The 25020-nt window shown below is 40.9% G+C and overlaps 1 protein-coding gene and 1 long non-coding RNA gene across 2 annotated transcripts in view; one reads left to right on the plus strand and one right to left on the minus strand.

Moving 5' to 3' along the window:
• The window catches only part of LMBRD2 (LMBR1 domain containing 2), a 32368-nt gene extending 18865 nt beyond the window's left edge, over positions 1-13503 (plus strand). The window contains exons 15-18 of the mRNA XM_014875574.2: positions 2101-2147; positions 3244-3346; positions 4553-4682; positions 7126-13503. Coding sequence (XP_014731060.2) covers positions 2101-2147; positions 3244-3346; positions 4553-4682; positions 7126-7186 — 341 coding nt within the window. The 3' untranslated portion in view covers positions 7187-13503. The remainder of the gene's footprint in view (positions 1-2100; positions 2148-3243; positions 3347-4552; positions 4683-7125) is intronic.
• Positions 13504-18091: 4588 nt separating this feature from the next.
• On the minus strand, positions 18092-21277 carry LOC148219911 (uncharacterized). The gene is made up of 2 exons (XR_015799607.1): positions 19012-21277; positions 18092-18738 (listed from the first exon to the last, which is right to left on the minus strand). It is a non-coding gene; the product is annotated as an uncharacterized LOC148219911 (long non-coding RNA).
• Positions 21278-25020: the final 3743 nt, after the last annotated feature.

A 25020-nucleotide genomic window follows, 5' to 3' on the forward strand; every position in this document is an offset into this window, starting at 1 on the left:
CTGTAGAATCATCAAGGCTGGATAAGACCTCTAAGATAAAGTCCAACTCTTAACCCAGCACTGACAAGTTCATCACTGAACCATTTCTGGAAATGCCACACCTACACATCTTTTAAATGTCTCCACGGATGGTGACTCCAAACTTCCCTGAGCAGTGGACTGACAATCCTTTCGGTGAAGAATTTTCTCCTAACATCCAAACTTCCCTAGCACAACTTCAAGACATTTCCTCTTGTCTTGTTGTTTGTTACTTGGAAGGGGCGACCAATGCCTACCTCACTACACCCTCCTTTCAGGGAATTGTAGAGTGATAAGGTCTCCCCTGAGCCTTCTTTTCTCCAGGCTAAACACCCCCACCTCCGTCAGCTGTTCCTCATCAGACTCATGCTCCAGACCCTTCCCCAGCTCCATTGCCCTTCTCTGGACTTACTCCTGTACCTCAGTGTCTTTCCTGAATTGAAGGGCCCAGAACTGGACACCAAATTTGAGTTGTGGTCTCACCAGTGCCCAGCACAGAGGGGCAGTCACTGCCCTGCTCCTGCAGGCCACACTATTGCTGATCCAGGCCAGGTGCCATTGGCTTTCTTGGCCACCTGGGCACACGTTGGCTCATGTTCAGCCACTGTCAACCAGCACTCCCAAGTCCTTTTCCAACAGGCTGCAAGCCTTTGGCATTACATGGAGTTGTGACTCAATTGAAAGTTTAAAGGAAAGTGGTGAGTATTTCCACCAGCTTCCTCTGTGCTTTTTGGTCAATCCCATGTGGCCCCACAGACTTGTGTCTGTCCAAGCAGTGTAGCAGGTCACTGACCATGTCCTCTTGGATTTTGGGGACTTTATTCTGTTCCCCATCTCTGTCTTCCTGCTCAGGGAACATGGTACCCAGACAACACCTAGTCTCAGTCTTAAAGACTGATGCAAAGAAGGCATTAAATACTTCAGTCTTTTCCTCATCACATAATGTATTTTTGGATTATGTTTGTCTGAAGTATTGCAGAAAAAAAAAGCATACTGTCTGTCAGTATTTTAAAAGCTGTACTGAGGAAGGCCACAGCACAAACTGCAATAAACTTACAGTGCTGTGGTCACTATGCATGATGGACTTCATTGACATCCTAAGTGAAGTACTAGTGTTATTCATCCAGTATCTGAATTAGACATATTTCTAAATATTTTGCAGTGTGTTACTGATCAAATAATACTTTAGCAGGTGCTTGTGTAATCTGTCATAAAGGATGGTTAACATCTAAATTGTTAGATGAACAATTGTTATCATCAACAAACTAATTTTTCTTTTGTAAGTGTGTTGATTGAGGTGCACAAATTCAGTCATTTCCTTCAGTCTTTATTGCTATGTCAACTAGTTGTGTTTTATTAGAGAAAGCACGTTTATTATGTAGAACTGGAATTATCTGCTGGTGTGGAAAGCTTTTTATTTTATATTAATTTTTATTGAAAGTGTTTCTTAAAAGTTGCTAAAAGCCATTTTAATTTTTGAGTAAATGTTTAGAAACTAAAATTTCTGGATACAGTATTAGGAATACTTTTATTCCCATAGTTGATGAAAAACAAAACCTGGGTTTACTTAGAGTAGTAGTATTTTTTTTTTTTTTTTTTTTTTTTTAGAAAGATCAAAGTTTCATTCCCTTAAATAAGAGGTTATGATGACATTGATACTGTAATGTTACACTTCCAACTTTATAATACATATGGACACAAAGTATTTGGGTCACAGGTTGGGCCTCAAAGAATTTCATGAAGATCTTGATTTAAAAAATGCTGAAGTTTTTTCTTGATATCATACTTTCCCAATTATTTCTAATGGTGTGATTTTTTTTTTTTTTTTTTTTTTGCTTTGCCAGCTGGTATCCAAATGTTATGCTATGATCCAAGATATCATCATGACAAAATAATTTTGATAGGAAACTCCGTAATGATAGACAAGCAGCTTTTTGTTTTGTTTTTGTTTAATTGTAAGTGTCTTGTATTTCAATAAGAATCTTAATTAGTTAACTTAAGATTTTCATTGTTTATTTTAAAAAATCACTAATTATTTTCCTTATATGGAGCAGACAAAGTTGTTTTTTTTTCTCTTTTTAGAGAAAAGGAAACGACAGAGGCAGGAAGAAGGTGAAACCAGAAGAAGGGTATGAGATTTATTTAGCTAATTATAGTATTATACTGCAGTATCTGATACTCAGTTTCACAAAAAAAATTCTCACAAATAATTGCTGGAATCAGTTTAATCTTATGTAATAGTCTTGACTGGGGGTTAATTATAGAAGATTAGAGGACAATTTTAATGGCACTACTTGGACACTATTGTTACTCTGTGGTGTATGCCAATAGGTATAACAAGCATTAAAAAGGGTCCTGATTTCTAGGATACAGAATAATCTGAAATGGCTTATTACCAGTCTCTTATACTGATACTGCTCTGCTTGAAAAAACTGCAGTTGCAGGGTTGAAACGTGGACTGAAACATGGACTCCTCTCAAACTTGCTGTTTTGCATGCTCATTGAAAAGTCATTGGCACAGGTTCTATTTTGTATTTTGCCAGAGGAGGGAATTACATTTAAGACAGAATTAATAGTTTCCAGTGAATAACAAACAGAATGTTTGATTCAATTCATGTTTTCTGCGCATATTGTATTGAAAGATTTGTGAAGCTTTAGTTTTTCACTAGTTTATAACAAATTCTAGTCTAGAAAGTCACAATAAAAGATGAGAGGATGCATGAAAGATAGTACTGGGACTAAAACCTCTTCATTTTCCGAGCTCAGTTATAATTTAATCCTAGATGACAGACAGTCCTGCATAGACCTTTCTTTTGATCCTTTCCCTCCATCTCATAATTTTAAAACATTAATTTATTGAGAAGCAAAATAGCAAGTGTATCGTACATTTAATACACGCTGAAATGACCTGACACTAAGCTACGAATTTTTCTGCTCTATGTGAATCTCGTTATTTTTCCATTTTACCGCTAGATGGAAGTAGTGATCAATAAAAGCAGCAGTTCCCACCATAACTTAGAGCAGTTGGCTGAACTCTGAGAGCAGATTTGAGATGCAATTTGTTTTCTAAAAGTCTTTTTCTTAAGAACAGTTATGATAAGTGGTTAGTGAAGGAACACATTTTGAGTTTAAAACGAAACAAAAATTCTTCCTGTATTAAGACACTGAACAGTTGTGTTTCTTTTTCCTGCCAACTAACATTTTTCTTCATGGTCTTTTTTCCAGGAGTGGAAGGAGCGGTATGGAAATAGAGACGATTCCACCAGAAGCAGAGCTGTCCACACAGACCAGAAAGAATCCAGCTTCTCAGAGACCAATGCCAATAGACGTAAGCTTTGTGGGTTGGAGGGGAAGTTCATTTTGTTTTGTTTCAGTACATTGTCTTCACAACACTGGCTGTGAGAGTAGTTTCAAATATTTTCCTTTTTGTCTTAGATGCTGTGTGATAATGTTCACTTCTGTGGCTCAGTGCCGTCTTGCCATTTAAGGCACTCAAAAGAGCACTGTATTTTTTTCCATTTCCAGCTAGTTGGGATCAGAGATTCTGACTACTCTTCAGACCAGTTACTTGGTCTTATGGGATATATAATGCTTGCCATTAGAGTAGCAGTTGTCAACAAAGAAACTTCATGATACATCTTGAAGCTATGTATTGTAAATCTTAAAATTTACGTCTTCTGCTTGCAAATGAACTATCTCAGATTGGAATAATGAAGCAATCAGATGACCAACAAATGTAACATCACGTGTATATGTACTTTCATTTAATATCTATTAGCAAAATACTTTTTTGTGGATGCTTTCAACTACCAAAAACTTTGTCAGAATATGAATGATTTTTTCTGTATTTTTTGTGCTCTTGTAAGCTGCTAACAACAAGTAAAATGAAACTGAAGAAAAAGGAGGAAAAGGGGACGAGAAGGGAAGCTTTGAATATGCTTTTAAGAAAACACTGGTAGATTTCTCCCTCCTCTGTACAGAGTTGAAAACCCGATTTTTCGTGGTAGACTAACTGAAATTACGTTTTAATGTTCATCATGTGATTATGTAGCATTCCAACTCTAAAACAAGCCATAGGTTCTGACCTAGTGAAAATCAGAGAGTGAACTGCAGAACGCCTATTTCATTAATTCATGAAATTGATTTTTTTTTTTTTTTTAAACAAACAAAAGCGAACAAAAAACCCCTCCAAACAGCTTAGTTAAAGCATCAATCTGGGAGGATGGATGGGTGATTTAAAAGTAATGCTTACCTGTAGTTTCTCATTTTCCTTGATTCTTTGCAAGGTAGATCTCAACCTGTTTGAGGGGTGAAAGTTATAGTTGCATTTCTGTGGAGATACAGAAATACAAAAACCTAAATACTACAAATTTGAGCAATTTTGGTTTAATATTAAATCTACTCTAAATTATTGCACTTTTGCTTTGGATGAGATTGCTTTGTTATTTTTACACTTTTTAAAATTTGATGTCTCCATACACTCTAGGCTGTTCACAAAGCAAATAAGTGTCTTTCATTCTTTTTACTTATTCAGCACTATCAAAGTATACCCGTTCAAATGGTAGGACTGAAAGAGATAGAATAGAACTCCTCCAGGACGCAGAACCGTTGGATTTTAATGCAGACTCTGTTAGTGATGACCCCCTTGAATCGGACTCAGGAAGGTGAGGAATATTCTCTGTAATCTCCAGTTAAAAGTTTCTGATGTCTTCTGTTTTCTGACCTATGACAGCTGTATCAAATAATTTAATAGTAAGAGTCTTGTAAATGAAGGTTATAGTTTCATCTTTTTTCCTTTCTTCCTTTTCCCCTATGATAAGGAAATAATTTTAAAAGCTCTTTAAACCTGAAGGTGTTCCAGGTTTTTTAGAAATGTCAGAGTGAGATTTGAGCTGAATATAACACTATATATGGCATAATTTGAAAAATGCCGCATATAAAACTGGCGAATTACCTGCATGTTAAGGAAACATCCCAGTGTGACCATTCTGGGGACAGTCTGGGGGGTCACACTTGTGCCACCCCAGACTTTCACTGCTGGGACTAAAGCCCCTTTACCACAGGCAGCTCTAGTGACCCTTTCACTCCCTATTCACTCCACTCTCACTCAAGAGTCAGAAAAGTTTCCCTTTCCAGCTTGACCACAGGTTTCCCGTAGCAGAGTCACAGGTATCTGGTTGCTTTAATCGTGGTGCAGTGACAGCTTAACAGCTCGAATTGGTGGAACCCCAAACAAAAGAATCCCTGAGCTTTTACACAAAGCTGTACTTCTACTCACAACCTGTGTGCACCACAATCCAGGCTCTTCCAGCTGAGCCCTTGGTTCCTGCATGGTCTCCAAGTGACTGGGCCAAAGGTCTCTGTGCCCTTTGTTAGTTATTCATGGCACCTTGCCTAGGGCTCCCCTTTCCTGCCATCCAGGGCACAGCCTGAAGCTGCACACCAAGCTACCTGGTCTAGGTGTATGCCTCAACAGACAGATGTACAATATAAGGTTTTCCCAGATTTCCTACAAAGCTCAACTTGATTTCCCAGTATAAAATCCATTTTGAAAAGGCTGCAGGGAAGGAAACTGAATCTTACAGGATCTGCTGCAGGAATACAGCTGGGTATCAGATCTTGGAACTACTAAAGTAAATTAAAATCTGAACTTCCTGAACAGGGAGTACCAGACTGCACTGTTTATCTCTGTCTGTAGTAGAGACTTTTGTGATTCCATGGCTGTGACTGCAACACCAGATTTCTTTGGTTATAGATACCTTATGTAACTGCTAAGCTCTGCTCATGTGTAAGAAACAAACAGTATATTATATGGGTGCTTTTTTGGGGGAGGGGAGGATGGTTATGGTGTAGAACCACTAAATAACAAATAATTTAAAATTCACATATAAAAACTTCTCATTCGTTGGTTTTGCAGCTAAAACTAGCTTGTCCAATTAAAGAGAGTCACAAAAAGTAATTGTTTCAGTGGACTTACATCTGTAATGTCAATAAACAAATGCCAGCTCAGAAACATGCAAAGAATGCTGTTAAACCGCCAGGTTTCACAGGTTTATTCAGACAACTGGTTTAGTCTCATGTGACCATTTTTGAAAAACTGAGGCTTTTTAAGCAAAAGAGTTTAAAGAGGAGCTAGCCTAGAATATCTGTCAGCAATTGGCTTTTATGCAGTGGGAAAGGGATTGTCTACTGAAAAACACGAATATGCATATGTAGTTATTCTGGAGCAAATACTTTTCAAGCACAGCATCAGAAGTCTCCAGGCATCTATGCATGCTTTGCAAAGTGGAGCATTCTAAACTTCTTCTTTAAAAAGAAAATCAGGAGCTTCAAAGCTTAGTTGAACTTCGCCTAGTAATCTTAATTTCATTTCATGGAGGTAGTAAATCAAGAGTAATTGCATATGGAATTCCAGATAATTCAGAAGTAGCTTATGTAACATTGATTTTCAAAACTAGAGCTCCTGCAGTGGATAGAACATTCTTGGTCAGTAAGGGCAGTTAGGACACCAGGTTCCGGCTTTGTGTTCGTTTGGGTTTTAGTAAATACTACAGCAAGGAACTACATTGTGCTTATGTTGGACCTTATTTGTGCTTTTAAAGTGTTTCTAAAATATATTGACCAACAATTTGTTAAGTTTCTATTTTCCCACTAAGCATACAGGCTTTTGTTTTCATTAAATTTGATACTGTATTTCTTCTAAGAGCACCCCATGAGATGTACTGTTAAGCACCTGCAGCTACTTTATGGGTGCTGTTGTTTGTTTGGGTTAATTGTGTTTTGAGTTTTTGTTTGTTTGCTTAGTTGTTGATGTGGTTGGAATTTTTTTTTTTTTAAAGTCCTGTTCAACCAAAGCATCCAACTTCTTTCCTTTGTTTTAGGAAGCATAGTTCTTTAAGACTCCCAGTATTCATATAACTGTTTCTCTTGGTCACATGAGGTTATGACTGGTTTTCAAATTCTCATGGAAGTTAATTCAGTAAAACGTCAAAGCCTGTAATTCACTGGAGTTAAGGAGTAAGATTGCAATGAGAGTTAGATGATTTCATGGGTCTTCATTTTTTTGTTTCCTGTGACACTTTTTCACTTTTAAAATTGATTCTGCAGGTACCAGCCTGGTGGAAGATACCTGTCAATGTCTCGAAGTAAAATATTTGATGATGTCTAAGCTCATCAGTGCTAAAGAAAATTCAGTGGAAATCTAGCTCCTACTCATTGCTTGGAAAATACTGTATTTGTGATATATCACTGAACCATCAAAGACTTAGAAAAAAACATGAAGGAACAACTCTTTTGGAAATGCACGTGTATGATAATTTCACCACTTGTGATAGGAGTATGCTTCTGCTACTTTAGGTACTGTTGTGCATCAGTGTGGGCTTTTGTGTCATGACCAAAATGAGAAAACTATTTAAAGTTAATAGGTGGTAAATATACCTAGGGCTCAACTTGAATTGTAACAGTCTGGGTTTGGGGAAGAGTTCTTTCAGAATTTTTTATTTAGCATTTTAACCAATGCTGTGAGAGCACTGATGCATCAAAAGTGCATTTATATCAATTACAATAATAAACGCTTTCTATAATTCTTCTATTTGGACTTTATGCCTAGTCCAAAATCTGCTGAAATAAAATAAGACTTCTTTTGCCTTTAGTGGTATTTGAATCAGACCCCATATAAGGAAAATGGCTTTCTTTATAAAATCAGAAAATACAAGTTCCAGTATTTAGAGGGCTACAAAGGAGATGGTGACTCCTTTTACAAGGAGTCACATGGAAAAGACAAGATGTCATGGGCACAAGTTACTCCTGATGAGATTCCAATTGGACACAATTGAAAATTTTTGTACAATTAGAATAATCAGCCATTGAAATCATGTCCCCAGAGAAGCAGTAGATTTCCCCAACATTGAACGCTTAAAATTTGGCTGGGACAAGGTGCTGGGTCATCTTGTCTACACTATGCTTTTGCTCAGAAAGGTTGGACCTTAAAATCATAGTCACAGTACTGTTTGGGTTGGAAGGAACTTTAAAGATCATCTAATCTCAAGCCCCTCTGCCATGGGCAGAGACACCTTTTATACTGAATTGCTCAGCTCTCCATCCAGCCTGGCCTTGAACACTCTCAGGGATGGGGCATCTGCAAGTTCTGTGTGGCAACCTGTGCCACTGCCTCACCACCCATACAATAAAGAATTTCTTAAGATATGTAATCTAAATCTTGCCTTTTCCAATTTTCACCCATTTTCCCTTGTCCTATCACTACACCTCCTGATGAAGAGTCCCTCTCCAGCTTCCCTGTAGGCACCTTCAGACACTGGAAGGTTCCTGTGAGGTCTCCATATAACCTTCCCTTCTCCAGGCTCAATAACCCTAATTCTCGGCCTGTCTTCATAGGAGAGCTGCTCCAGATCTGTGACCCTCTTTGTGTCCCTCCTCTGGTCTCACTCCAGCAGGTCCCTGTCCCTCCTGTGCAGGGACCCCAGCTCTGGATGCAGTGCTCCAGGTGGGTCTCAGCAGAGCAGAGCAGAGGGGCAGAATCCCCTCCCTGCCCTGCTGCCCACGGGGCTCTGGATGCAGCCCAGGACACGTTTGGCTCTCTGGGCTGGGAGTGCCATGGCCAGGGCATGTCCAGCCTCTCACCCACAGCACCCTCAAGCCCTTCTGGGCAGGGCTGCTCTCAGTTTGTTCTCTGCCCAATGTATAAGCTGTGCCTGGGATTGCAATGACCCAGGTATAAGACCTTGCTCTTGGCTTTGCACAGACCCACCTCTCAAGGTCCAGGTCCTCTTCCCTTCAATATTGACTGCACCACACAGCTTGGTGTCAACAGATAATCCTTGAAGTTCCTTCCATCCTGGTACTCATGATTCCATGGAATTTTTTTGGCATAAATTTTGGAGTGATACGTGTTGGTCAAGAAAGGCTGTAATTTTTCTTTTCCAACATAATATGCCGATACATGATTTTAGCATGTGTAAATAGTTGAAAAATTGAATATGGACCTGAGTGTCACTGTCATATGAGCATATGTGCAATAGTAAGAATACATTATTGAAGATACAGTGTCTGCTTAAGATCTTTACAGATGTAATGATTAAAAATCTTGGCACACTAGTGTTTTTGTAACTGTAAAAGAAACATACTATGAAAATGGAGTTAGATACTGAAACATAATTTGCACGCACCTCAGGCACGGCTTCAAACTGTAAGTATTTCTTGAAAAGAAGGGAAATACATAGCATGACTAGGTAGTGGTAAACACTTCTAATATCCTGAAGACCCTGGTTGCATTATATATCAGTTTTTAAGGTGCCTGTATTTTGCAGTAAGTTGTTGCAAAAAGAATACTTTGCCATTCAAAAATGCCAATTATTAACAGTGTAAAAAAGCTTCACGTTATTTCATTAGTGTAGGCATATTTTTAAACCATAGTTAGTTGAATGAATTTTCAAATGTAATCATAAGGTAAAAGATGTGGTCAAATTAATGATAACTTTAGTAATTTCAGTAATTTAAAATGTTGCTTTTTTCCAGTTTGTCGGAAATCTTTACCACTTGGGAGCTTTCTTATGTGCTTTTTGCAAAGTTTTGTTCAAAACTGAAAGAGAACATATTTTTGTCATACATTCTTTATCATGCTTAAAAAACACATCCCTTAAAGCAGCTAGGAATGAGTTATTCTGAAAAGTAAGTTTTCATGAATGACATATTCTACTAATTTTAAAAATAGTTTGTGTTTTCTCAAGTAATTGTTAATGGGGATTTAACTCTACCTCCTGTGATTTTAGTACATGTATTCTAACAGTAGTGGTATTTGTAATACATTGATCTGCCTGTTTTGAAACACTGAATTGTTACTATGAAGAAGAAAAATATCTTTATTTGTATAGAAATAATTATATTAATAAATTGGCAGACATACAGTAATTGTCAGTTTTGTTCTTAGATGAATACAGTGATGTCAGCCATGCCCACAGGCATTCAAGCTCATGCAATTTCCAGACTACTCATATTGAGGCCACTTTTTACTTTGATTATTTGTGTTTGTAAATGCTTGTTCCAAATCTTAGGCTGGAATTTTATCAGGGACTGGAAGCTGAGAAGATGAGTCTTTATTCAGGTATTTCTTTAGCAATTCTATGGTAGCACCTGTTTAATTTATTTTTTAACTACTTAGTAGTGCTGTCCTGAATTCATCCTTATATGAAAGGAATTGTATCTGTTCTTGGGCACCCATCCACATGAATGTTCTTAGACTCTATATTTCTGTTTTAAAAATTTGTATCTCATTTAATTGTTCAGTGGTTTATTTATAAAAATCTAATAGGCAGAAATAAACTCTAAACTCTTTGTTTAACTCTTGAGATGTCACTGCAAAGGGATCTAATTCAGGGCCAGTAGAAAAGCTATTTGAAGGAGCATCTGTTTTTCTGAAAATCTGTGAAATAGCCTTGTCTATTTCTTGGTGACCAGACAGTAAGATTGAGCCTTCTTGGGTCCTGGTCTTTCCCCTCTCAGTGAAATGGCTGCAAACAGAATTTTTAGGGGAAACATGGTCAAGATTTTATATATAACAGGTAGCTAGTCCCTGGTGCAGATTTCATTGGAACAGAGTAATTTGAAGAGTTGACTGTAAATTAATGGCAGTGGGATTTCAGATTGTAACGTAGACATTCTGAGCTCACTGAAGTGGGAATTCACTGGCATATTTGATGTTGCAGTGGAGTAAGGGAGAACCAATGGCTGGTTTTTGAGTTCTGAAAAGCTCTACTTTCTTTGCAGAGTTTTCTTTACTGTGTTTGGCAATGCCTGGTGTCACACACATCCTCAGATGCTGTTCAGTTAAACAAGGAGTTGATAAGTGAAGTCAGGTTTCATCCATAGTGTGCACTGCTGACCAGAAGTTATCCAGACTCTAATTACATGCAATTTATTGGCTAATTAATTTAAAGTATGTTTTGAAAATTCATTATGGGTTCATATGACTGAATCTGGAATACTTTCAATAAAGAAAGTACTACTGTAGAGTACTAATATAAAGAAATACTACTATAAAAGAGCAATATTTGCTGTTCACTACGGCTAGTTTCTAACAGATTTGGTTAGTACTCATACAGATAATGCAGAGCTTGGATGAGGGCTATGTCCCTAAGGATTTACCCCACTCCTGAAAGCTGTGTATGCCCATCCCTGGGAACATTCAAACCCAGGCTGGACAGAGCTCTGAGCACCCATATCTAGTTGAAGATGTGCTGGCTGATTGCAGGGGGGTTGGACTAAGTGGCCGTTACAGATCCCTTCCAACCCAAACTATTCTGGGATTCCATGGTGTTTCTCAGCCAGATTGTGGCAACTCTTGATGGGTTCTTTCCTTGACAGCTCCAGTCCCAGTAGCACTACAGCTACGTGAAGTTAAAACTAGCATTGATATGTTTAAGCAGTGAGTGTACTGTAGACTAACAGTGTTCCTGCATCATTTCTGATGCTCCAGATGAGGTGATTTTAAGTAGATTTCCTTGCAAACTGTGCTTTTGGGAACTGAGTATTAATGTATTTTTCTGTCAGTGTATATATAGAGTCATATTTATTTGCTGCTAAAGAATGTCAATTATATATTTCTTTATTATGTCACTTCTGAATTACTGAGAAGTTAGTGTATACATTTTGCCATCATTTCTGCAGTTTTCTCTCCATCAGTGGACACCAAAAAAAACCCCAAAATACCAAAAATCCCACCCAAGTTAAGTACAAATGTTTAAATGTCTTCCTGTCAAAGATTTAAATGAGTGTAAAGAACGTGTGCAAGTCACAATGAACTTCAAAAAGCAGTGTGAAAACAGTACCTAGACTGTGCTGGAGTTCTTAAAAAGCACGGATAGCAAAAAGCTGTAGTCAGATTTGTAGTTTTCTTTTTCTTAATGCGTATTTTGAAATGTATATTGGGAAATAAGTCCCCTACTCAGCTAAAGAGGAGTGTATCTCTCAGCCGTGAAGTGAGGAAGTGTTTTTATGAGGGAGCGTGGAAGATCTGTAACTTCTAATCTGTTCTCATGATGATGCTTTGGGTAAATGACAACATAGCTTCTTATTTAACTATAGTAATGTGTTAAGAAAGAAAGAAACTTCATACTCGTATAAATCACACTACTGGAAAAATCATGGTATATAATCTGCCTTTATTTTGCAATCAAAATTTTTACCTGTAAAGTAATCATTAACTCTATTAATAGGAATTGTAGAAAGCTGCTGTCTTTTAAATATTTATTCATGCTATTTTAAAATATAACATGAGCAATGGTTTTTACATAGGAAGTATTAAAAAAATTATTACTATGATTTTCTATAATTATGGTAATTTGTATTTTATTAAATTTGTCTTGGAATACTGTAAATATTATGTGAAAAATACTACATTTTATTTCAGTTTTCATTATGCTTTAATTACTTGAAATCTGAGGGACATTCATAATACCAAATAGAGATCACTTTATGAAGGAAAACTTTTTATGAGGCTTCTTAAAGAAATCTGACTGGTTCATTGCAGACAAATAGGTGCATCTTAATTATTAACAATAGCACTACTAAGGGGATATATTGCGTCCTAGCTTTTTAATTTTTCTTTGAAATTCAAGAAATTGTTGACTTTTTTCAGAGCAGCTTAGTTGTCAATCTTGTAAACTTTCTGAAACTTTTACATTCCTTTTCCCTAATGGGCTCTGCAGGATATGTACTGCTTCATAGCAGTCACCTAATACTAGCTGTGCCTCTAATTAAGTAGTCTAATCTGAAGCTGAGACACTCCTACACCATTTGATTATGTTAACAGAAATTCAGCATTCCTAGCAAAAAAAAAAAAAAAAAAAAAAAAAGCACGTTGAACTAGATCCCTTTTAAATACATTAGTTGCTGTTGTTTTTATTGCATTGTATTTGGTACCCTCTGTTTGGGTCATATGGTAAGCCCAATCAAATTTATTCTTTGTTTTTCTTAGAATGCATTGGAATGTAGTCCTCAAAAGCATGCTTTTGTGTGCATGTGTGTCTTTTAGAATGCAGCTTCAGTTATTTCCTCAGAATAATGTTGTTATATTTGACATATTCCTGTGAACTTCAGTAGTTCCAGAGTGATACCTTAGCTGTCACCATAGGAATTAATTATTTTCTATAGAAATACATTGTGTTTCTGTAAAGGTATCTGGAAAATAAGGGAATTAATTTCTAAGTATAGGTTTAGTAATAGACCTTAATTCTCCAGTGTATATCAAGATAGACTGTAGGAGTGCTGCTTATGGATAGACTATCTTCTTTTGCCTTATGATGCAAGTATGTATGCGTAATTACCTTGTTTTGAAATTCACTGAATTCAACATTTTTCTCTGTAGTGTTCTGAATTACTGTTGTACTGGAAAATATTTTTGAAATGTGTGTTGCAATATATATAGTCAAATACTTAAATTGGCATGAAATAAATAATTTCTGCAATACATTTTTGCTGGTGTATTTAGATATTCATACTTCTTTTAGGTGTTTTTGAAAGTAGTCTTTCAGAGAAACTTGACCTATATTTTTTTCCAGATAAAAGTTATACTTTTACTTAAAGTATATTCATACTTTAGAAGACAATCCAATCTTGTTTTGGTTATCATTTTGAATCTTCTTGAAGGCAGATTAAAAAGGGAAATCGAGAAGAATACTGCATACCTGCTGGTGTTGTCAGGGAAGCCTGTGAGGACCCTGCATGCTCCTGGGACTGACTTGGTACTGAGTATTTCTGTGGGGCATAAGGTGGGATGAAAGGTAGGGTCCTTACATCTCTCCCTCTTCTTTGTGATAAAGGACATAATTTCTTCTGTTCATCCAGGCCACTGGTGAGAATAAAGGTAAGAGATGGATCCACTGAAGCTGTGAGGAGACAGGCATAGCAAAAAAATTGACTCCATCTCATCTTCTAATGATTGCATATTTATTTATTTTCAAAAAAAAGGAAGATTTTTTTTTTTAAATATCTTACTGTCTCTGTACGTTGAGGGAGGTGATTCTGCCCTTCTGCTCTGCTCTGGTGAGACCCACCAGTGCTGCATGGTCCCCAGCGTAAGAAGGCTATGGATCTGTTGGAACAAGTCCAGACGACAAAGATTGCAGGGGGCTGGAGCACTTCTATTAGGAGAGGTTATGTTGAGTTTGTTCAGCCTGGAGAGGAGGAGGCTCCTGGGAGATCTCACTGCAGCTTTTCAGTGCTTCAGGGGAGTTTACAACTAAGATAGGGCCCACGATGGATAGTGCTTTTAAACTGAAAGAGGGTGGATTAAAGTAAAATATAAGGAAGTCTTTTACAATGAGAGGGGTGAGACACTGGCATAAGTTGCCCAGAGAGGTGGTGGATGTCCCATCCCTTGTAACTTTCAAGATCAGGCTGGAGGGGGCTCTGAGCACCCTGATCTAGCTCAAGGTGTTCATGTTCATTGCAGTGAGGTCGGAATTAGGTGACCTTTACATTCTTCCAACCCAAACTAATCTGTGATTCTGAGTGATACGTGTATTTTTTTCAGAGGTGGTTTGACTAGGGAAGTAAATCATTCTCCAGATAGTTAACCAGCCACACTCTTCCTCCAGACTTAGTGTGATAACTTATTACTCTTAAATCTACCAATCTACTATCTGTGCAGTTGAGTTAATGGAATTGTCCTTATTCAATACTAGATTTCAGTTATTTGTTGTCAGATGTTTATTTGCTCAGAGACTAATACAAATTCTGGTGTTTAGTTGTTAGGAGTTGCTAATGAAACTACACTGAGTGTTCGGTGAATTTTCCATTTTCTGAAATACCATCTGCCTGACTGTGAAATTACCAGGTTTGTGAATTAACTCTTCCCTTCCCTCTGCAGCTCCACCTGCAAAGTGCCGTGGTGCTTGTTCATCGTGGTCTCTGCTCTGCGTGCTGTGATAAAGATCTTTACCCTTTCTCTCCATAAACGTCTTGTCATTGCATCTTGTTCTGCACTGGTTCATTACATGCCATTGCCTTCAGGATTTTTTGAGAGCTTTATCAAAAAGCCAAAGTTGGTCAGGGCCCAGCTGAGAGAGAAGGTAATTTCTCTTCCCTTCACGGGCAGCATGACCTGGACTGCAAAGAGAGATTCAGCTCATATACAGAGGTCAGGTCTTGGAGTGATTTATGAATGTGGGCTGCACACAAACACAAGGAAAGCGCTTGGGTTGCTGCCGCAGAAACATCTGATTAAAAATGTGTGTTTTGAGTTGCTCAGTCAACATCTAAGCAAGATGTGCTGTAATTGAGGCAGTGCCTAGACATGTCTGTGGAAACCTGCTAAGCTTTTGAAATCCAAGTGAATGCTTATAGTTAAATAATCCACAGTCAATAAAAAGTTTAGTTTAAGAGAGGTCATCTATTCTAAGTAAACTTCATAAAGTCCAGATGCTCGTGGGAATTTTCCTTGTGTATTCTCTGTTCCTCTTCTTCCCCAGAGGCTGCTTCTTACATAAGCATTTATACTCCTAAAACATAATGCTTTTTATTTTGGAAGATTTTGCTGGTTTTAAATCTGTCTTGAATGAGTGTGCCCAAAAATCACCAACAAGGGTATGAGAAAAAGTCAAATTTAATATTAAACTACTACAAAGCAATAAAGCAATTCACTCTACTTACAAAGGACAACTGAGGCACGACAAAGGAAAGCAAGCAACAACAAAACAAAATCCCGGCAATCAAAACAGAAATTAATTGAGAACTACCTAGGGGTGGGGGGGAGGTGTGTGTGTGTGTGTGTATATGTAAGGGCAGTGTAAACAAGGATGAAAAGGAATGCAGCCTAAAGTTTAACAACGCTAACTTAGCAGTACTTAAGTTTAACTTGTATCTTTATTTATAGCTTAGTTTTAACAATCAGAGAAATCACTTAACAGCATTTAGCCAAAATTATAATTGTAACTTAACCTAACTTCCAGATTTGCTATAGCATATGCTCAAGGGTATGCATACAGACATAGTCAGTACAATGTAAGGTAGCTGTGGAAAATCTGCCTCAGAGGTCAGTGAAAATACTCCCTTCGGATGCTTTTGCATCTCCCAGTGGGCAAAGGGTTGGGCCTCGAGGAGTGAAGTATCAGCCCAGGGCACATTGTGTTTTGGAGATCCTCCAGGTACAGCAGACCTGAGGGTTTGGTGGCTCTGAGAGGTGTCCCCCTCAGAGGGACATTGCTGCTCGCAGGCCTGCTGTGGTCCAGGAGAGCTCAAAGGGCCCCATCTTGCACCTCTGTTTATTGGGTTGCAAGAGAGCAAGCTTTAGTCATAACAGTGTCTCACCCTGGCCACAGTTTGGGTTGGCACTTCCTTTGAAACTGAGAATAGGAATGTTATGTCATTCAGGCCAGAGAAATATTTTCCAAGGCTGGTCATGAGAAAAACAACCTTGTTAGGATTCGTGGGAGCAGACAGCTCAGGAGGAGCTGAGCCCAGGTGGTGTTTTCAAGGACAAGGCCTAACAAGCATTTCTCAGATAACACTGGAAAGGAATGGCGGGGGGGTTGCAACATCACAAAAATCTGTGGGAATCACGAAGAAAACACTGAAATGGTGTGTGACTCCCAACACATTTCAGTGAGCAAGCAGCAGCTTTCTAGCCCAGGTTTCACAAATAACACACAGGTCTATTGCACGAGGCCTGTGGCAGCCAGTGTGGCACAGCACCGCTCCCTTCAGAGGCAGCTGGTGTGTGGGCAGGAATGAGGAAAAGCCAACCTGGGGCAGAGAGAGCCAGGACAAAGGGAGTGTGTTGAGAGGCAAAGCCGAGTGTGGCAGAGTGTTTGAGCAGTGCTGGGAAGGGAGGTGTGGGTTCTGCTGGCTCCTGGGGGTGAGTTTATCACCTTTTGCTGCTCCCAGTCTCACCATGTATTTTCTGCAGGAAATCTGATAGCAGCGTGCTGATGGCTGGCTCCTAAGGTGTAAGAATATGTAGCTTTGACTACAGAGGAGCAACAAAAGCCTGTGTTGGGCTCAGTACTGTGCCACCACCTTGTAGCTTTTGCCTCTCATTTCTGGTATTAAACCCAATCACAGTTCATGGCTTGAAGTTAGGGATATCCTGACACAGGGAAATTGAGGAAGTGATTTGGTAGAGAGTGTGAGCAATCGTTGTGCAATTCAGAGCATCAAAATAAAATACTTGTGTTTTTGCCTCTCAGACAATTCAGTGTCAGGTTGGGAAGGCATAGACACAGGGAGTCAGGCCTTCTGAAAAAATGCTTAAAAGGGCTTCACAGATCACCAGAAAGTTGTTTTCTCTGAGTAATAAACATTGCAGAGACTGTGATTAAAGAACACTGATGGGCTGTGAAGCAGTAACGACGCAAGTGTTGAACAGCAGGACTGGGATCTGCAGGCTCAGGGAAGCAAGTGGCTAACCAGGGTCTGTCCCCCACAGAGGGGGAAGCCCTCTGCTAGAGGGCTTGACAGCATGAATTATGGTGAGTGTACCCCTTCTGTTGGTTCTGAGTGATTTGGAATTAATTTAGAGCCACACATAAATAAAAATCTTAAAAACGCTTCCAGAGAATGGGATGAACTTGTTTCCTCTTGAAATGCTGGTGAAATATAATCAGATATTCAATCACAATTTACTGGGAACAATAACACTAATGAGCTCTCAGAATTGCCAGGAGCCATAATTACTAATGAGCTATAAGACTTAACAAGCTTGATTCTACTCTCATTGAAATGAAGGCCTTTGTCAGCAGCAGTAGCCAACTATGTCTTAGGTGGTTATTTCTCTGGGAACTGTTAATGGGCTTGACTGAGCTCATTAGTATATTTGAACAAAGAACAGATACTAAACCAGTCATTAGATTAGCTATAGATTCTATCTCTTGGAGCCCATAGATTGTTGATCCTTCAAAGGGATCCAAGCTGTAATGTTCAGTGTGGCAATTTGAGCTTATCTACCACAGGGCAAGATGACACTTCATTTACTTTGGAGTAGATATGCTGATAAATACTAAACCAGTATCTCTCCAGAAAAGTATGTTCAGGAAAAAGACTGAGAATATCTGGCCCAATGTCACAATGAAGGAATTTGAGCTTTTATTTTTTGCTCTGAAATCTTTCAGCACTTGCAGAGAACAATAAAATACCAAAATCTGCAAATTATTCTTGGGTTCCAACAGTATAGCGTTACATTCAAAAGTTGCTTCATTGGTTGCTTATACTCGAGATATTTTTCATTTCTCTGTTACTTTAAAATCAAAAACTGCAACACTCTCTGCTAACTTCCACCTTGGCTTCTGCCAAAAAATCAGGAAGAGCACCATAGCAATTCTTACCATATGTAGAGTCAAGTTTCTATTGGATTTAATTTTTCTGTCTTTGGCAATATTTTCAAATTTGCTTTGTTCCAGACTTTCTGGTGACATAAAGTGATCCTAGAAAGATGCAAAAAAACTTTTCTTCACATGGCTTCAGATGTCCACAGATAAGTAGGGATGAACTATAGAGACATAATATACAGAAGTGTCCATGCCAGCTTGTGGCTTGCTTGCAGTAGGACACTGCTACAACACACACCATACTTTTCTACAGCAGAGCAGGAAGGATATAAAAACATCACCGAGGTTATGCCAAACTTCTCCTTCAAGAAACTGAGGTCTTTGTGCATAATAGTGGTATGCCAGTTGATTCATGAAACTCAGGTAAGTGCTGAACTTCTATCTGTAATGGAAAAAAAGCAAGACTCTTTAATTGGGTTCTACTGCTTTTGTACATTTTAATTGCTACTTCCTTGTCAAATCTATAAATTGTGACTTCTTTAAATTTTAATAGTTTAGAAGTTAACCAAGTTAGCCAACTCTTCAATTTATTATTTTGAAAATAATTAATATCCCTGAAGAATAGAAAATATCCTTTATTCCTGTTACCACTTCAGTGCATATTTGTAAGATTAAATTTCTTTCAGAGCATGTCTGCTTAAGCAAGACCACGTACCTTGTGTCAGCAGCCTCTTTGTCAGCTGAATGTGTGATTGTCCCATCCAAACACTGCCATTTGCCATCCCACACCACCACACACTCTTCTGGACTGCTTGCTGCTTTCCTTGCAACAGGAAACTGTGGGCTGCTTTCCAACAGACCCCAGTTAAGGTAAGTATCATTGTGTTTGAAATAAGCTTGGTATTCACATGAGGCAAAGTCCTGATGTCCAGAAAGCCATGGACTACCTGGAAAAGCTCTACACAACAAATTGAGCAGATGACGAAGACATATTTAAATATCTGTCTATGTGTACAGCTAGACAGCTTTTTATATTACACGAGCTAATTTATTTTATATTTATTTTTACTATTTCTATATTTTACATTTTGTTGTTTTTATATTTTGCATTTATCTTACATGAGCTGACCACATGTCCTGGTTTAGGGCAAATTTGGGGGAAAACCTCCGGAAGGAGCCCCCAGACAGCAAACCCCACGACTCCTCCCCCCCACCACCGGGTTCGGGAAGAATTTCCTCAGAGAAGAGTGGAAAAAAACCCCTGTTTATTTAACAAGCAAAACACTCCCCAGCACAGGAAAAAAACAACACCAGCTGACAAAAAAACTCTTTCACCGTTCTGAAGGGATGACAAACTCAGGGAGTCTCTCCGGCGAGTGGTTGCCCAGTTATCAGTCTCCGGCGCTGGGGAATGACTGCTGCAGGTCACAGAATGCAGACTCCCAGTGTTTCTTGGTGTTTCCCAGGTCCCGTCCAGAACAGGTTCAGATGGTATCCAGGAGAGGGAGGGGACGGGGTGGAAAAAAAAGACAGTCCAGGGAAAAAGTTGGACTGCCTAGCTGAACCAACTAATAAGCAAAAGCAAGGGCAAAGCGAAGGAAAGAAAAAGAGGCAGAAGCGAGCAAGCAAGCAAGCAAGCAAGCAAGCAGAGCTAAAACCTCTCCTAAACACAGACCATGGGGGAGGTGAGCCGGCTGATAACAAGACAAAACAAAGCTTCACTTTCAGAGTCAGTCCTGAAAGCACAGGACATAATACCAAACATAATCAGAACACACGATTGGAGATACAAACACCATAACATCACCCTAGGACATTCCACCCCTTATCTCCATATCGTGAACATACTAAACAGCATGTAAAAACTTCAGCAAGTAGAAATTTCCATCTTTCATCTACTCAAACACATTTTCTTCCATCTCACTTGCTCAGACCTTTGACACTTACACATTTCCTTCTGTCTCATGCCTCACCCCACAATCAGATCTCCCTGAGGCACACATCGTGTTGTTCCATCTCTCTGCATTATCCACCATGCACAACCTGGTCCTTGAGCAAAGACAAGAATGGGTTTGTCTGTACTCGAGGCAGAATTGATCCAAACTGCCTTCCCTAACAAACCTCTGATATGTGCCACTGGGACTTTGTCTCCATCTACTATATTCAGGGGCTCAGACTGGGCAGGGCCTGCTCGGTTGGTGGAACCTCCGGTGTTAACTAACCAAGTGGCCTTTGCTAAATGCTGTTCCCAGTTTTTGAAAGATCCCCCACCCAATGCTCTCAAGGTGGTTTTTAACAGTCCATTGTACCTTTCCACTTTCCCTGCAGCTGGTGCATGGTAGGGGATATGGTACACCCACTCAATGCCGTGTTCCCTAGCCCAGGTGTTGATAAGGCTGTTCTTGAAATGAGTCCCATTGTCTGACTCAATCCTCTCAGGGGTACCATGCCTCCAAAGGACCTGCTTTTCAAGGCCCAGGATGGTGTTACGGGCTGTAGCATGAGACACAGGGTAGGTTTCCAACCATCCTGTGGTGGCTTCTACCATGGTGAGCACGTAGCGCTTGCCTTGGCGTGTCTGGGGCAGTGTGATGTAATCAATCTGCCAGGCCTCTCCATACTTATATTTGGCCCACCGCCCCCCATACCAGAGGGGCTTCACCCGCTTGGCTTGCTTGATGGCAGCGCACGTCTCACAGTCATGGATAACCTGAGAAATACTGTCCATGGTTAGATCCACCCCTCGGTCTCGTGCCCACTTATAGGTGGTATCTCTACCCTGGTGGCCTGAGGCATCATGGGCCCATCGTGCTAGGAACAACTCTGCCTTGTGTTGCCAGTCTAAATCTATCTTCAACACTCCTATCTGTGCAGCCTGATCTACCTGCTGATTGTTTTGCTGCTCTTCATTAGCCCTGCTTCTGGGAACATGGGCACCTACATGGTGAACCTTCACAGGTAGTTTCTCTAACCGGGTAGCGATGTCTTTCCACTCTTCGGCAGCCCAAATTGGTTTTCCTCTATGCTCCCAGTTAGCCTCTTTCCATCTCTCCAACCATCCCCACGGAGCATTGGCTACCATCCATGAATCAGTATAAAGGTAAAGCTTTGGCCACTTTTCTCTTTCTGCAATGTCTAGGGCCAGTTGAACTGCTTTGAGTTCAGCAAGTTGACTGGATCCACCCTCTCCTTCAGTGGCCTCTGCTACCCGTCGTGTGGGGCTCCATCCGGCTGCTTTCCACCTCCGATTCATCCCCACAATGCGACAGGAACCGTCAGTGAATAGAGCATAGCGTGTTTCCTCTGCTGGCAGTTGGTTATATGGTGGAGCTTCTTCAGCCCGTGTCACTGGTTCTTGTTCCTCATCTGTGACACCAAAACTTTCACCTTCGGGCGAATTTGTAATTACTTCCAAAATCCCAGGGCGATTCAGTTTTCCAATCCAGGCGCGCTGTGTAATGAGGGCAATCCACTTGCTCCATGTAGCACTGGTGGCATGGTGGGTGGAGGGAACCTTTCCTCTGAACATCCACCCCAGCACCGGTAGTCGGGGTGCCAGAAGGAGTTGTGCTTCTGTGCCAACCACCCCTGAGGCTGCTTGGACTCCTTCGTAGGCAGCCAAGATCTCCTTCTCTGTTGGGGTGTAGTTAGCTTCAGACCCTCTGTAGCTCCGACTCCAAAATCCTAATGGTCGGCCTCGCGTCTCACCAGGCACCTTCTGCCACAGGCTCCAGGACAGACCATGGTTCCCGGCTGCAAAGTAGAGCACGTTCTTCACATCTGGTCCCATCCTGACTGGGCCAAGGGCTACTGCATGAGCAATCTCCTGCTTTATCAGGGCAAAATCTTGTTGCTGCTCAGGACCCCAGTGGAAATCGTTCTTCTTGTGGGTAACCAGGTAAAGAGGGCTCACGATCTGACTGTACTCAGGAATGTGCATCCTCCAAAAACCTATGGCACCTAAGAAAGCTTGTGTCTCCTTCTTGTTGGTTGGTGGGGACATAGCTGTGATTTTGTTGATGACATCAGTAGGAATCTGACGCCGTCCATCTTGCCACTTCACTCCCAGGAACTGGATCTCTCACGCAGGTCCCTTAACTTTACTCTTCTTGATAGCGAAGGAGGATCCTTCCAGGAGAATTCAGATGATTCTCTCTCCTTTCTCGAACACTTCTGCTGCTGTGTTCCCCCACACAATGATATCATCAATATATTGTAAATGTTCTGGAGCCTCACCCTTTTCTAGTGTAGTCTGGATCAGTCCATGGCAGATGTTAGGACTGTGCTTCCACCCCTGGGGCAGTCAATTCCAGGTGTACTGCACTCCCTTCCATGTGAAAGCAAACGGAGACCTGCATTCTGCTGCCAGAGGAATGGAGAAAAATGCATTGGCAATATCGATAGTGGCGTACCACTTTGCTGCCTTGGACTCCAGCTCGTACTGCAGTTCCAGCATGTCTGGCACAGCAGCACTCAGCAATGGAGTCACTTCATTCAATGCACGATAGTCCACTGTCAATCTCCATTCTCCTTCAGATTTACGCACAGGTCAGATGGGGCTGTTGAAGGGTGAGTGGGTTTTGCTGACCACCCCTTGGCTCTCCAGCTCACGGATCATCTTATGGATGGGAACCACAGCATCTCAAGTTGTTCTGTATTGTCGACGATGCACTGTGGAAGTGGCAATTGGTACCTTTTGCTCTTCTCCCTTCAGAAGTCCTACTGTACTTGGATTCTCGGACAGTCCAGGCAAGGTGTTCAATTGCTGGATGCCCTCTGTACCACAGCTGCTATCCCAAATGCCCACCTGAATCCTTTTGGGTCTTTAAAATACCCCCTTTGGAGGTAATCTATGCCCAAAATGCATGGGGCCTCTGGGTCACAATAGGATGTTTTTTCCATTCATGTCCAGTCAAGCTCACATCAGCTTCCACCAAGGTAAAGTCCTGTGATCCACCTGTCACACCAGCAATAGAGACAGATTCTGCCCCCACATATCTTGATGGGACTAATGTGCATTGTGTACCAGTATCAACCAAAGCTCTATACTTTTGTGGTTCCGATGTGCCAGGCCAACGAATCCACACAGTCCAGAAAACACGGTTTTCCCTCGCCTCTCCCTGGCTAGAGGCAGGGCCCCTCTAAGCCTGTTTATCCTTCTTTCCTTGGGCATATGTCTTAGAGGTTCCTTCAAGGGGATCTGACATATCATCATCATCATCATACTTGGCAGCTTGGCTACGGGCAACTGGAGCTGCTCTCCTTTTGGTGGAACTTCCTCTTTGAGTCTTGCCTTCCTTCAATTCACACACCCGTTGTGCCAGAGCAGCAGTAGATTTTCCATCCCATCTCCTCATGTTTTCTCTGCAATCACGTAGGAAGAGCCACAGCTCAGCTCGTGGGGTGTACCCCCTCTCCCCATCAGGGGAACGTCTGCGTTGGATACCAGGGCCTCTAATTTGTACTGCTGAGATTTGGAGAATGTCCTCTTTAATCTCCTCCCTGAGTCTTTTATGATTCTCCTCTATCTTGTCTTCTAATTTCTGCAGACGTGTTTCCACAGCTGCAATTCTGGCATGTGTTGGGCCATGCACGGCATCTGCATATGCTCGGAGCTTCTTTGCCATATTGAGCACGGTCTCATCCCTCTCATCCCACTTCATTATTGCTAAAGCAGAAGCGTATTCATGGGGCCCAAGCCATACAAGTTTTCGCCACATCACAGATGTACATGGTACCAAGTCCGGATTCCTAGTTGTTATGTCATCTGAGAAGATAATCTCTGCCACTGCCATTTCTCTCAGGCGTTGGATTCCTTGTTCTATCGTCTTCCACTGGGTCTGCTGCATATAAAGATCGTCTGCACACAGGTATCTTTGTGCTACAGCGTCCAGGACCCGTGCCCAGAGGCTGTGAGGGTTAGGCCCTCTCATCATTCCTTGGTCGATGGCAGGATCATGTGACAGGGATCCCAAATGCCTGGCTTCAGTGCCGTCCAGAATTGTAGCCTCGCCTGCAGCATCCCAAAGATGGACCAACCAACTAATTATAGACTCATCAGGTCGTCGGGTGTAATCCTTTCTTAGGCCATGGAGGTCCTTTAGGGAAAAGGACTCAATATTGGCCTCTGATCTTGTACCAGTTGCTTTGACACCTGGTTTTATGTCAGGAGGCGTTGAGGGTCCTTCTCCTGCATCATCATCGTCATCCACTGGTCGATCAGTCTTGTCTGTGCACTTTCCACTTCTCGTGCTGGTAGCAACAGCCATTGGTTGAGGCTTACTGACAGGTTTAGCTGCTGGCTTAGGCTCAGTGTCTGGTGTAGTTGTTGGCCTCGAGCCTGGGGTGTTGGCTGCAGCCTGAGTGACTGGGATAGTGGCTGATTTATCTGCCTGTCCCTCTTCCTGTCTCTGCTGCCCTACAGTATCTAGCAGGGTACGATAAGCATATGCCAGGGCCCAGCTCACTGCAATGATCTTCTTCTCCTTAGAATTATCATGGCACTTCTCTTTCAGGTACTTTGCCACCTCAGCTGGGTTCTTAATTTGTTCACATGGAAAATCCCAGGATGTAGGGTCAGAAAATTCCTTTAAGATCTGGCCCATATCCTCCCATTTCCCACACCACTCAGGATTTCTCATGCGTGGCTCTACTCTGGGGTCAGGGGTCTCAGCCCCTCTAGAAATCTCAGCTCACATTCTACAGAAACTGCAAACTGTATAGA

The sequence above is a fragment of the Sturnus vulgaris genome, chromosome Z (genome assembly GCF_052056855.1).
Source record: "Sturnus vulgaris isolate bStuVul1 chromosome Z, bStuVul1.hap1, whole genome shotgun sequence".
NCBI lineage: Eukaryota > Metazoa > Chordata > Aves > Passeriformes > Sturnidae > Sturnus > Sturnus vulgaris.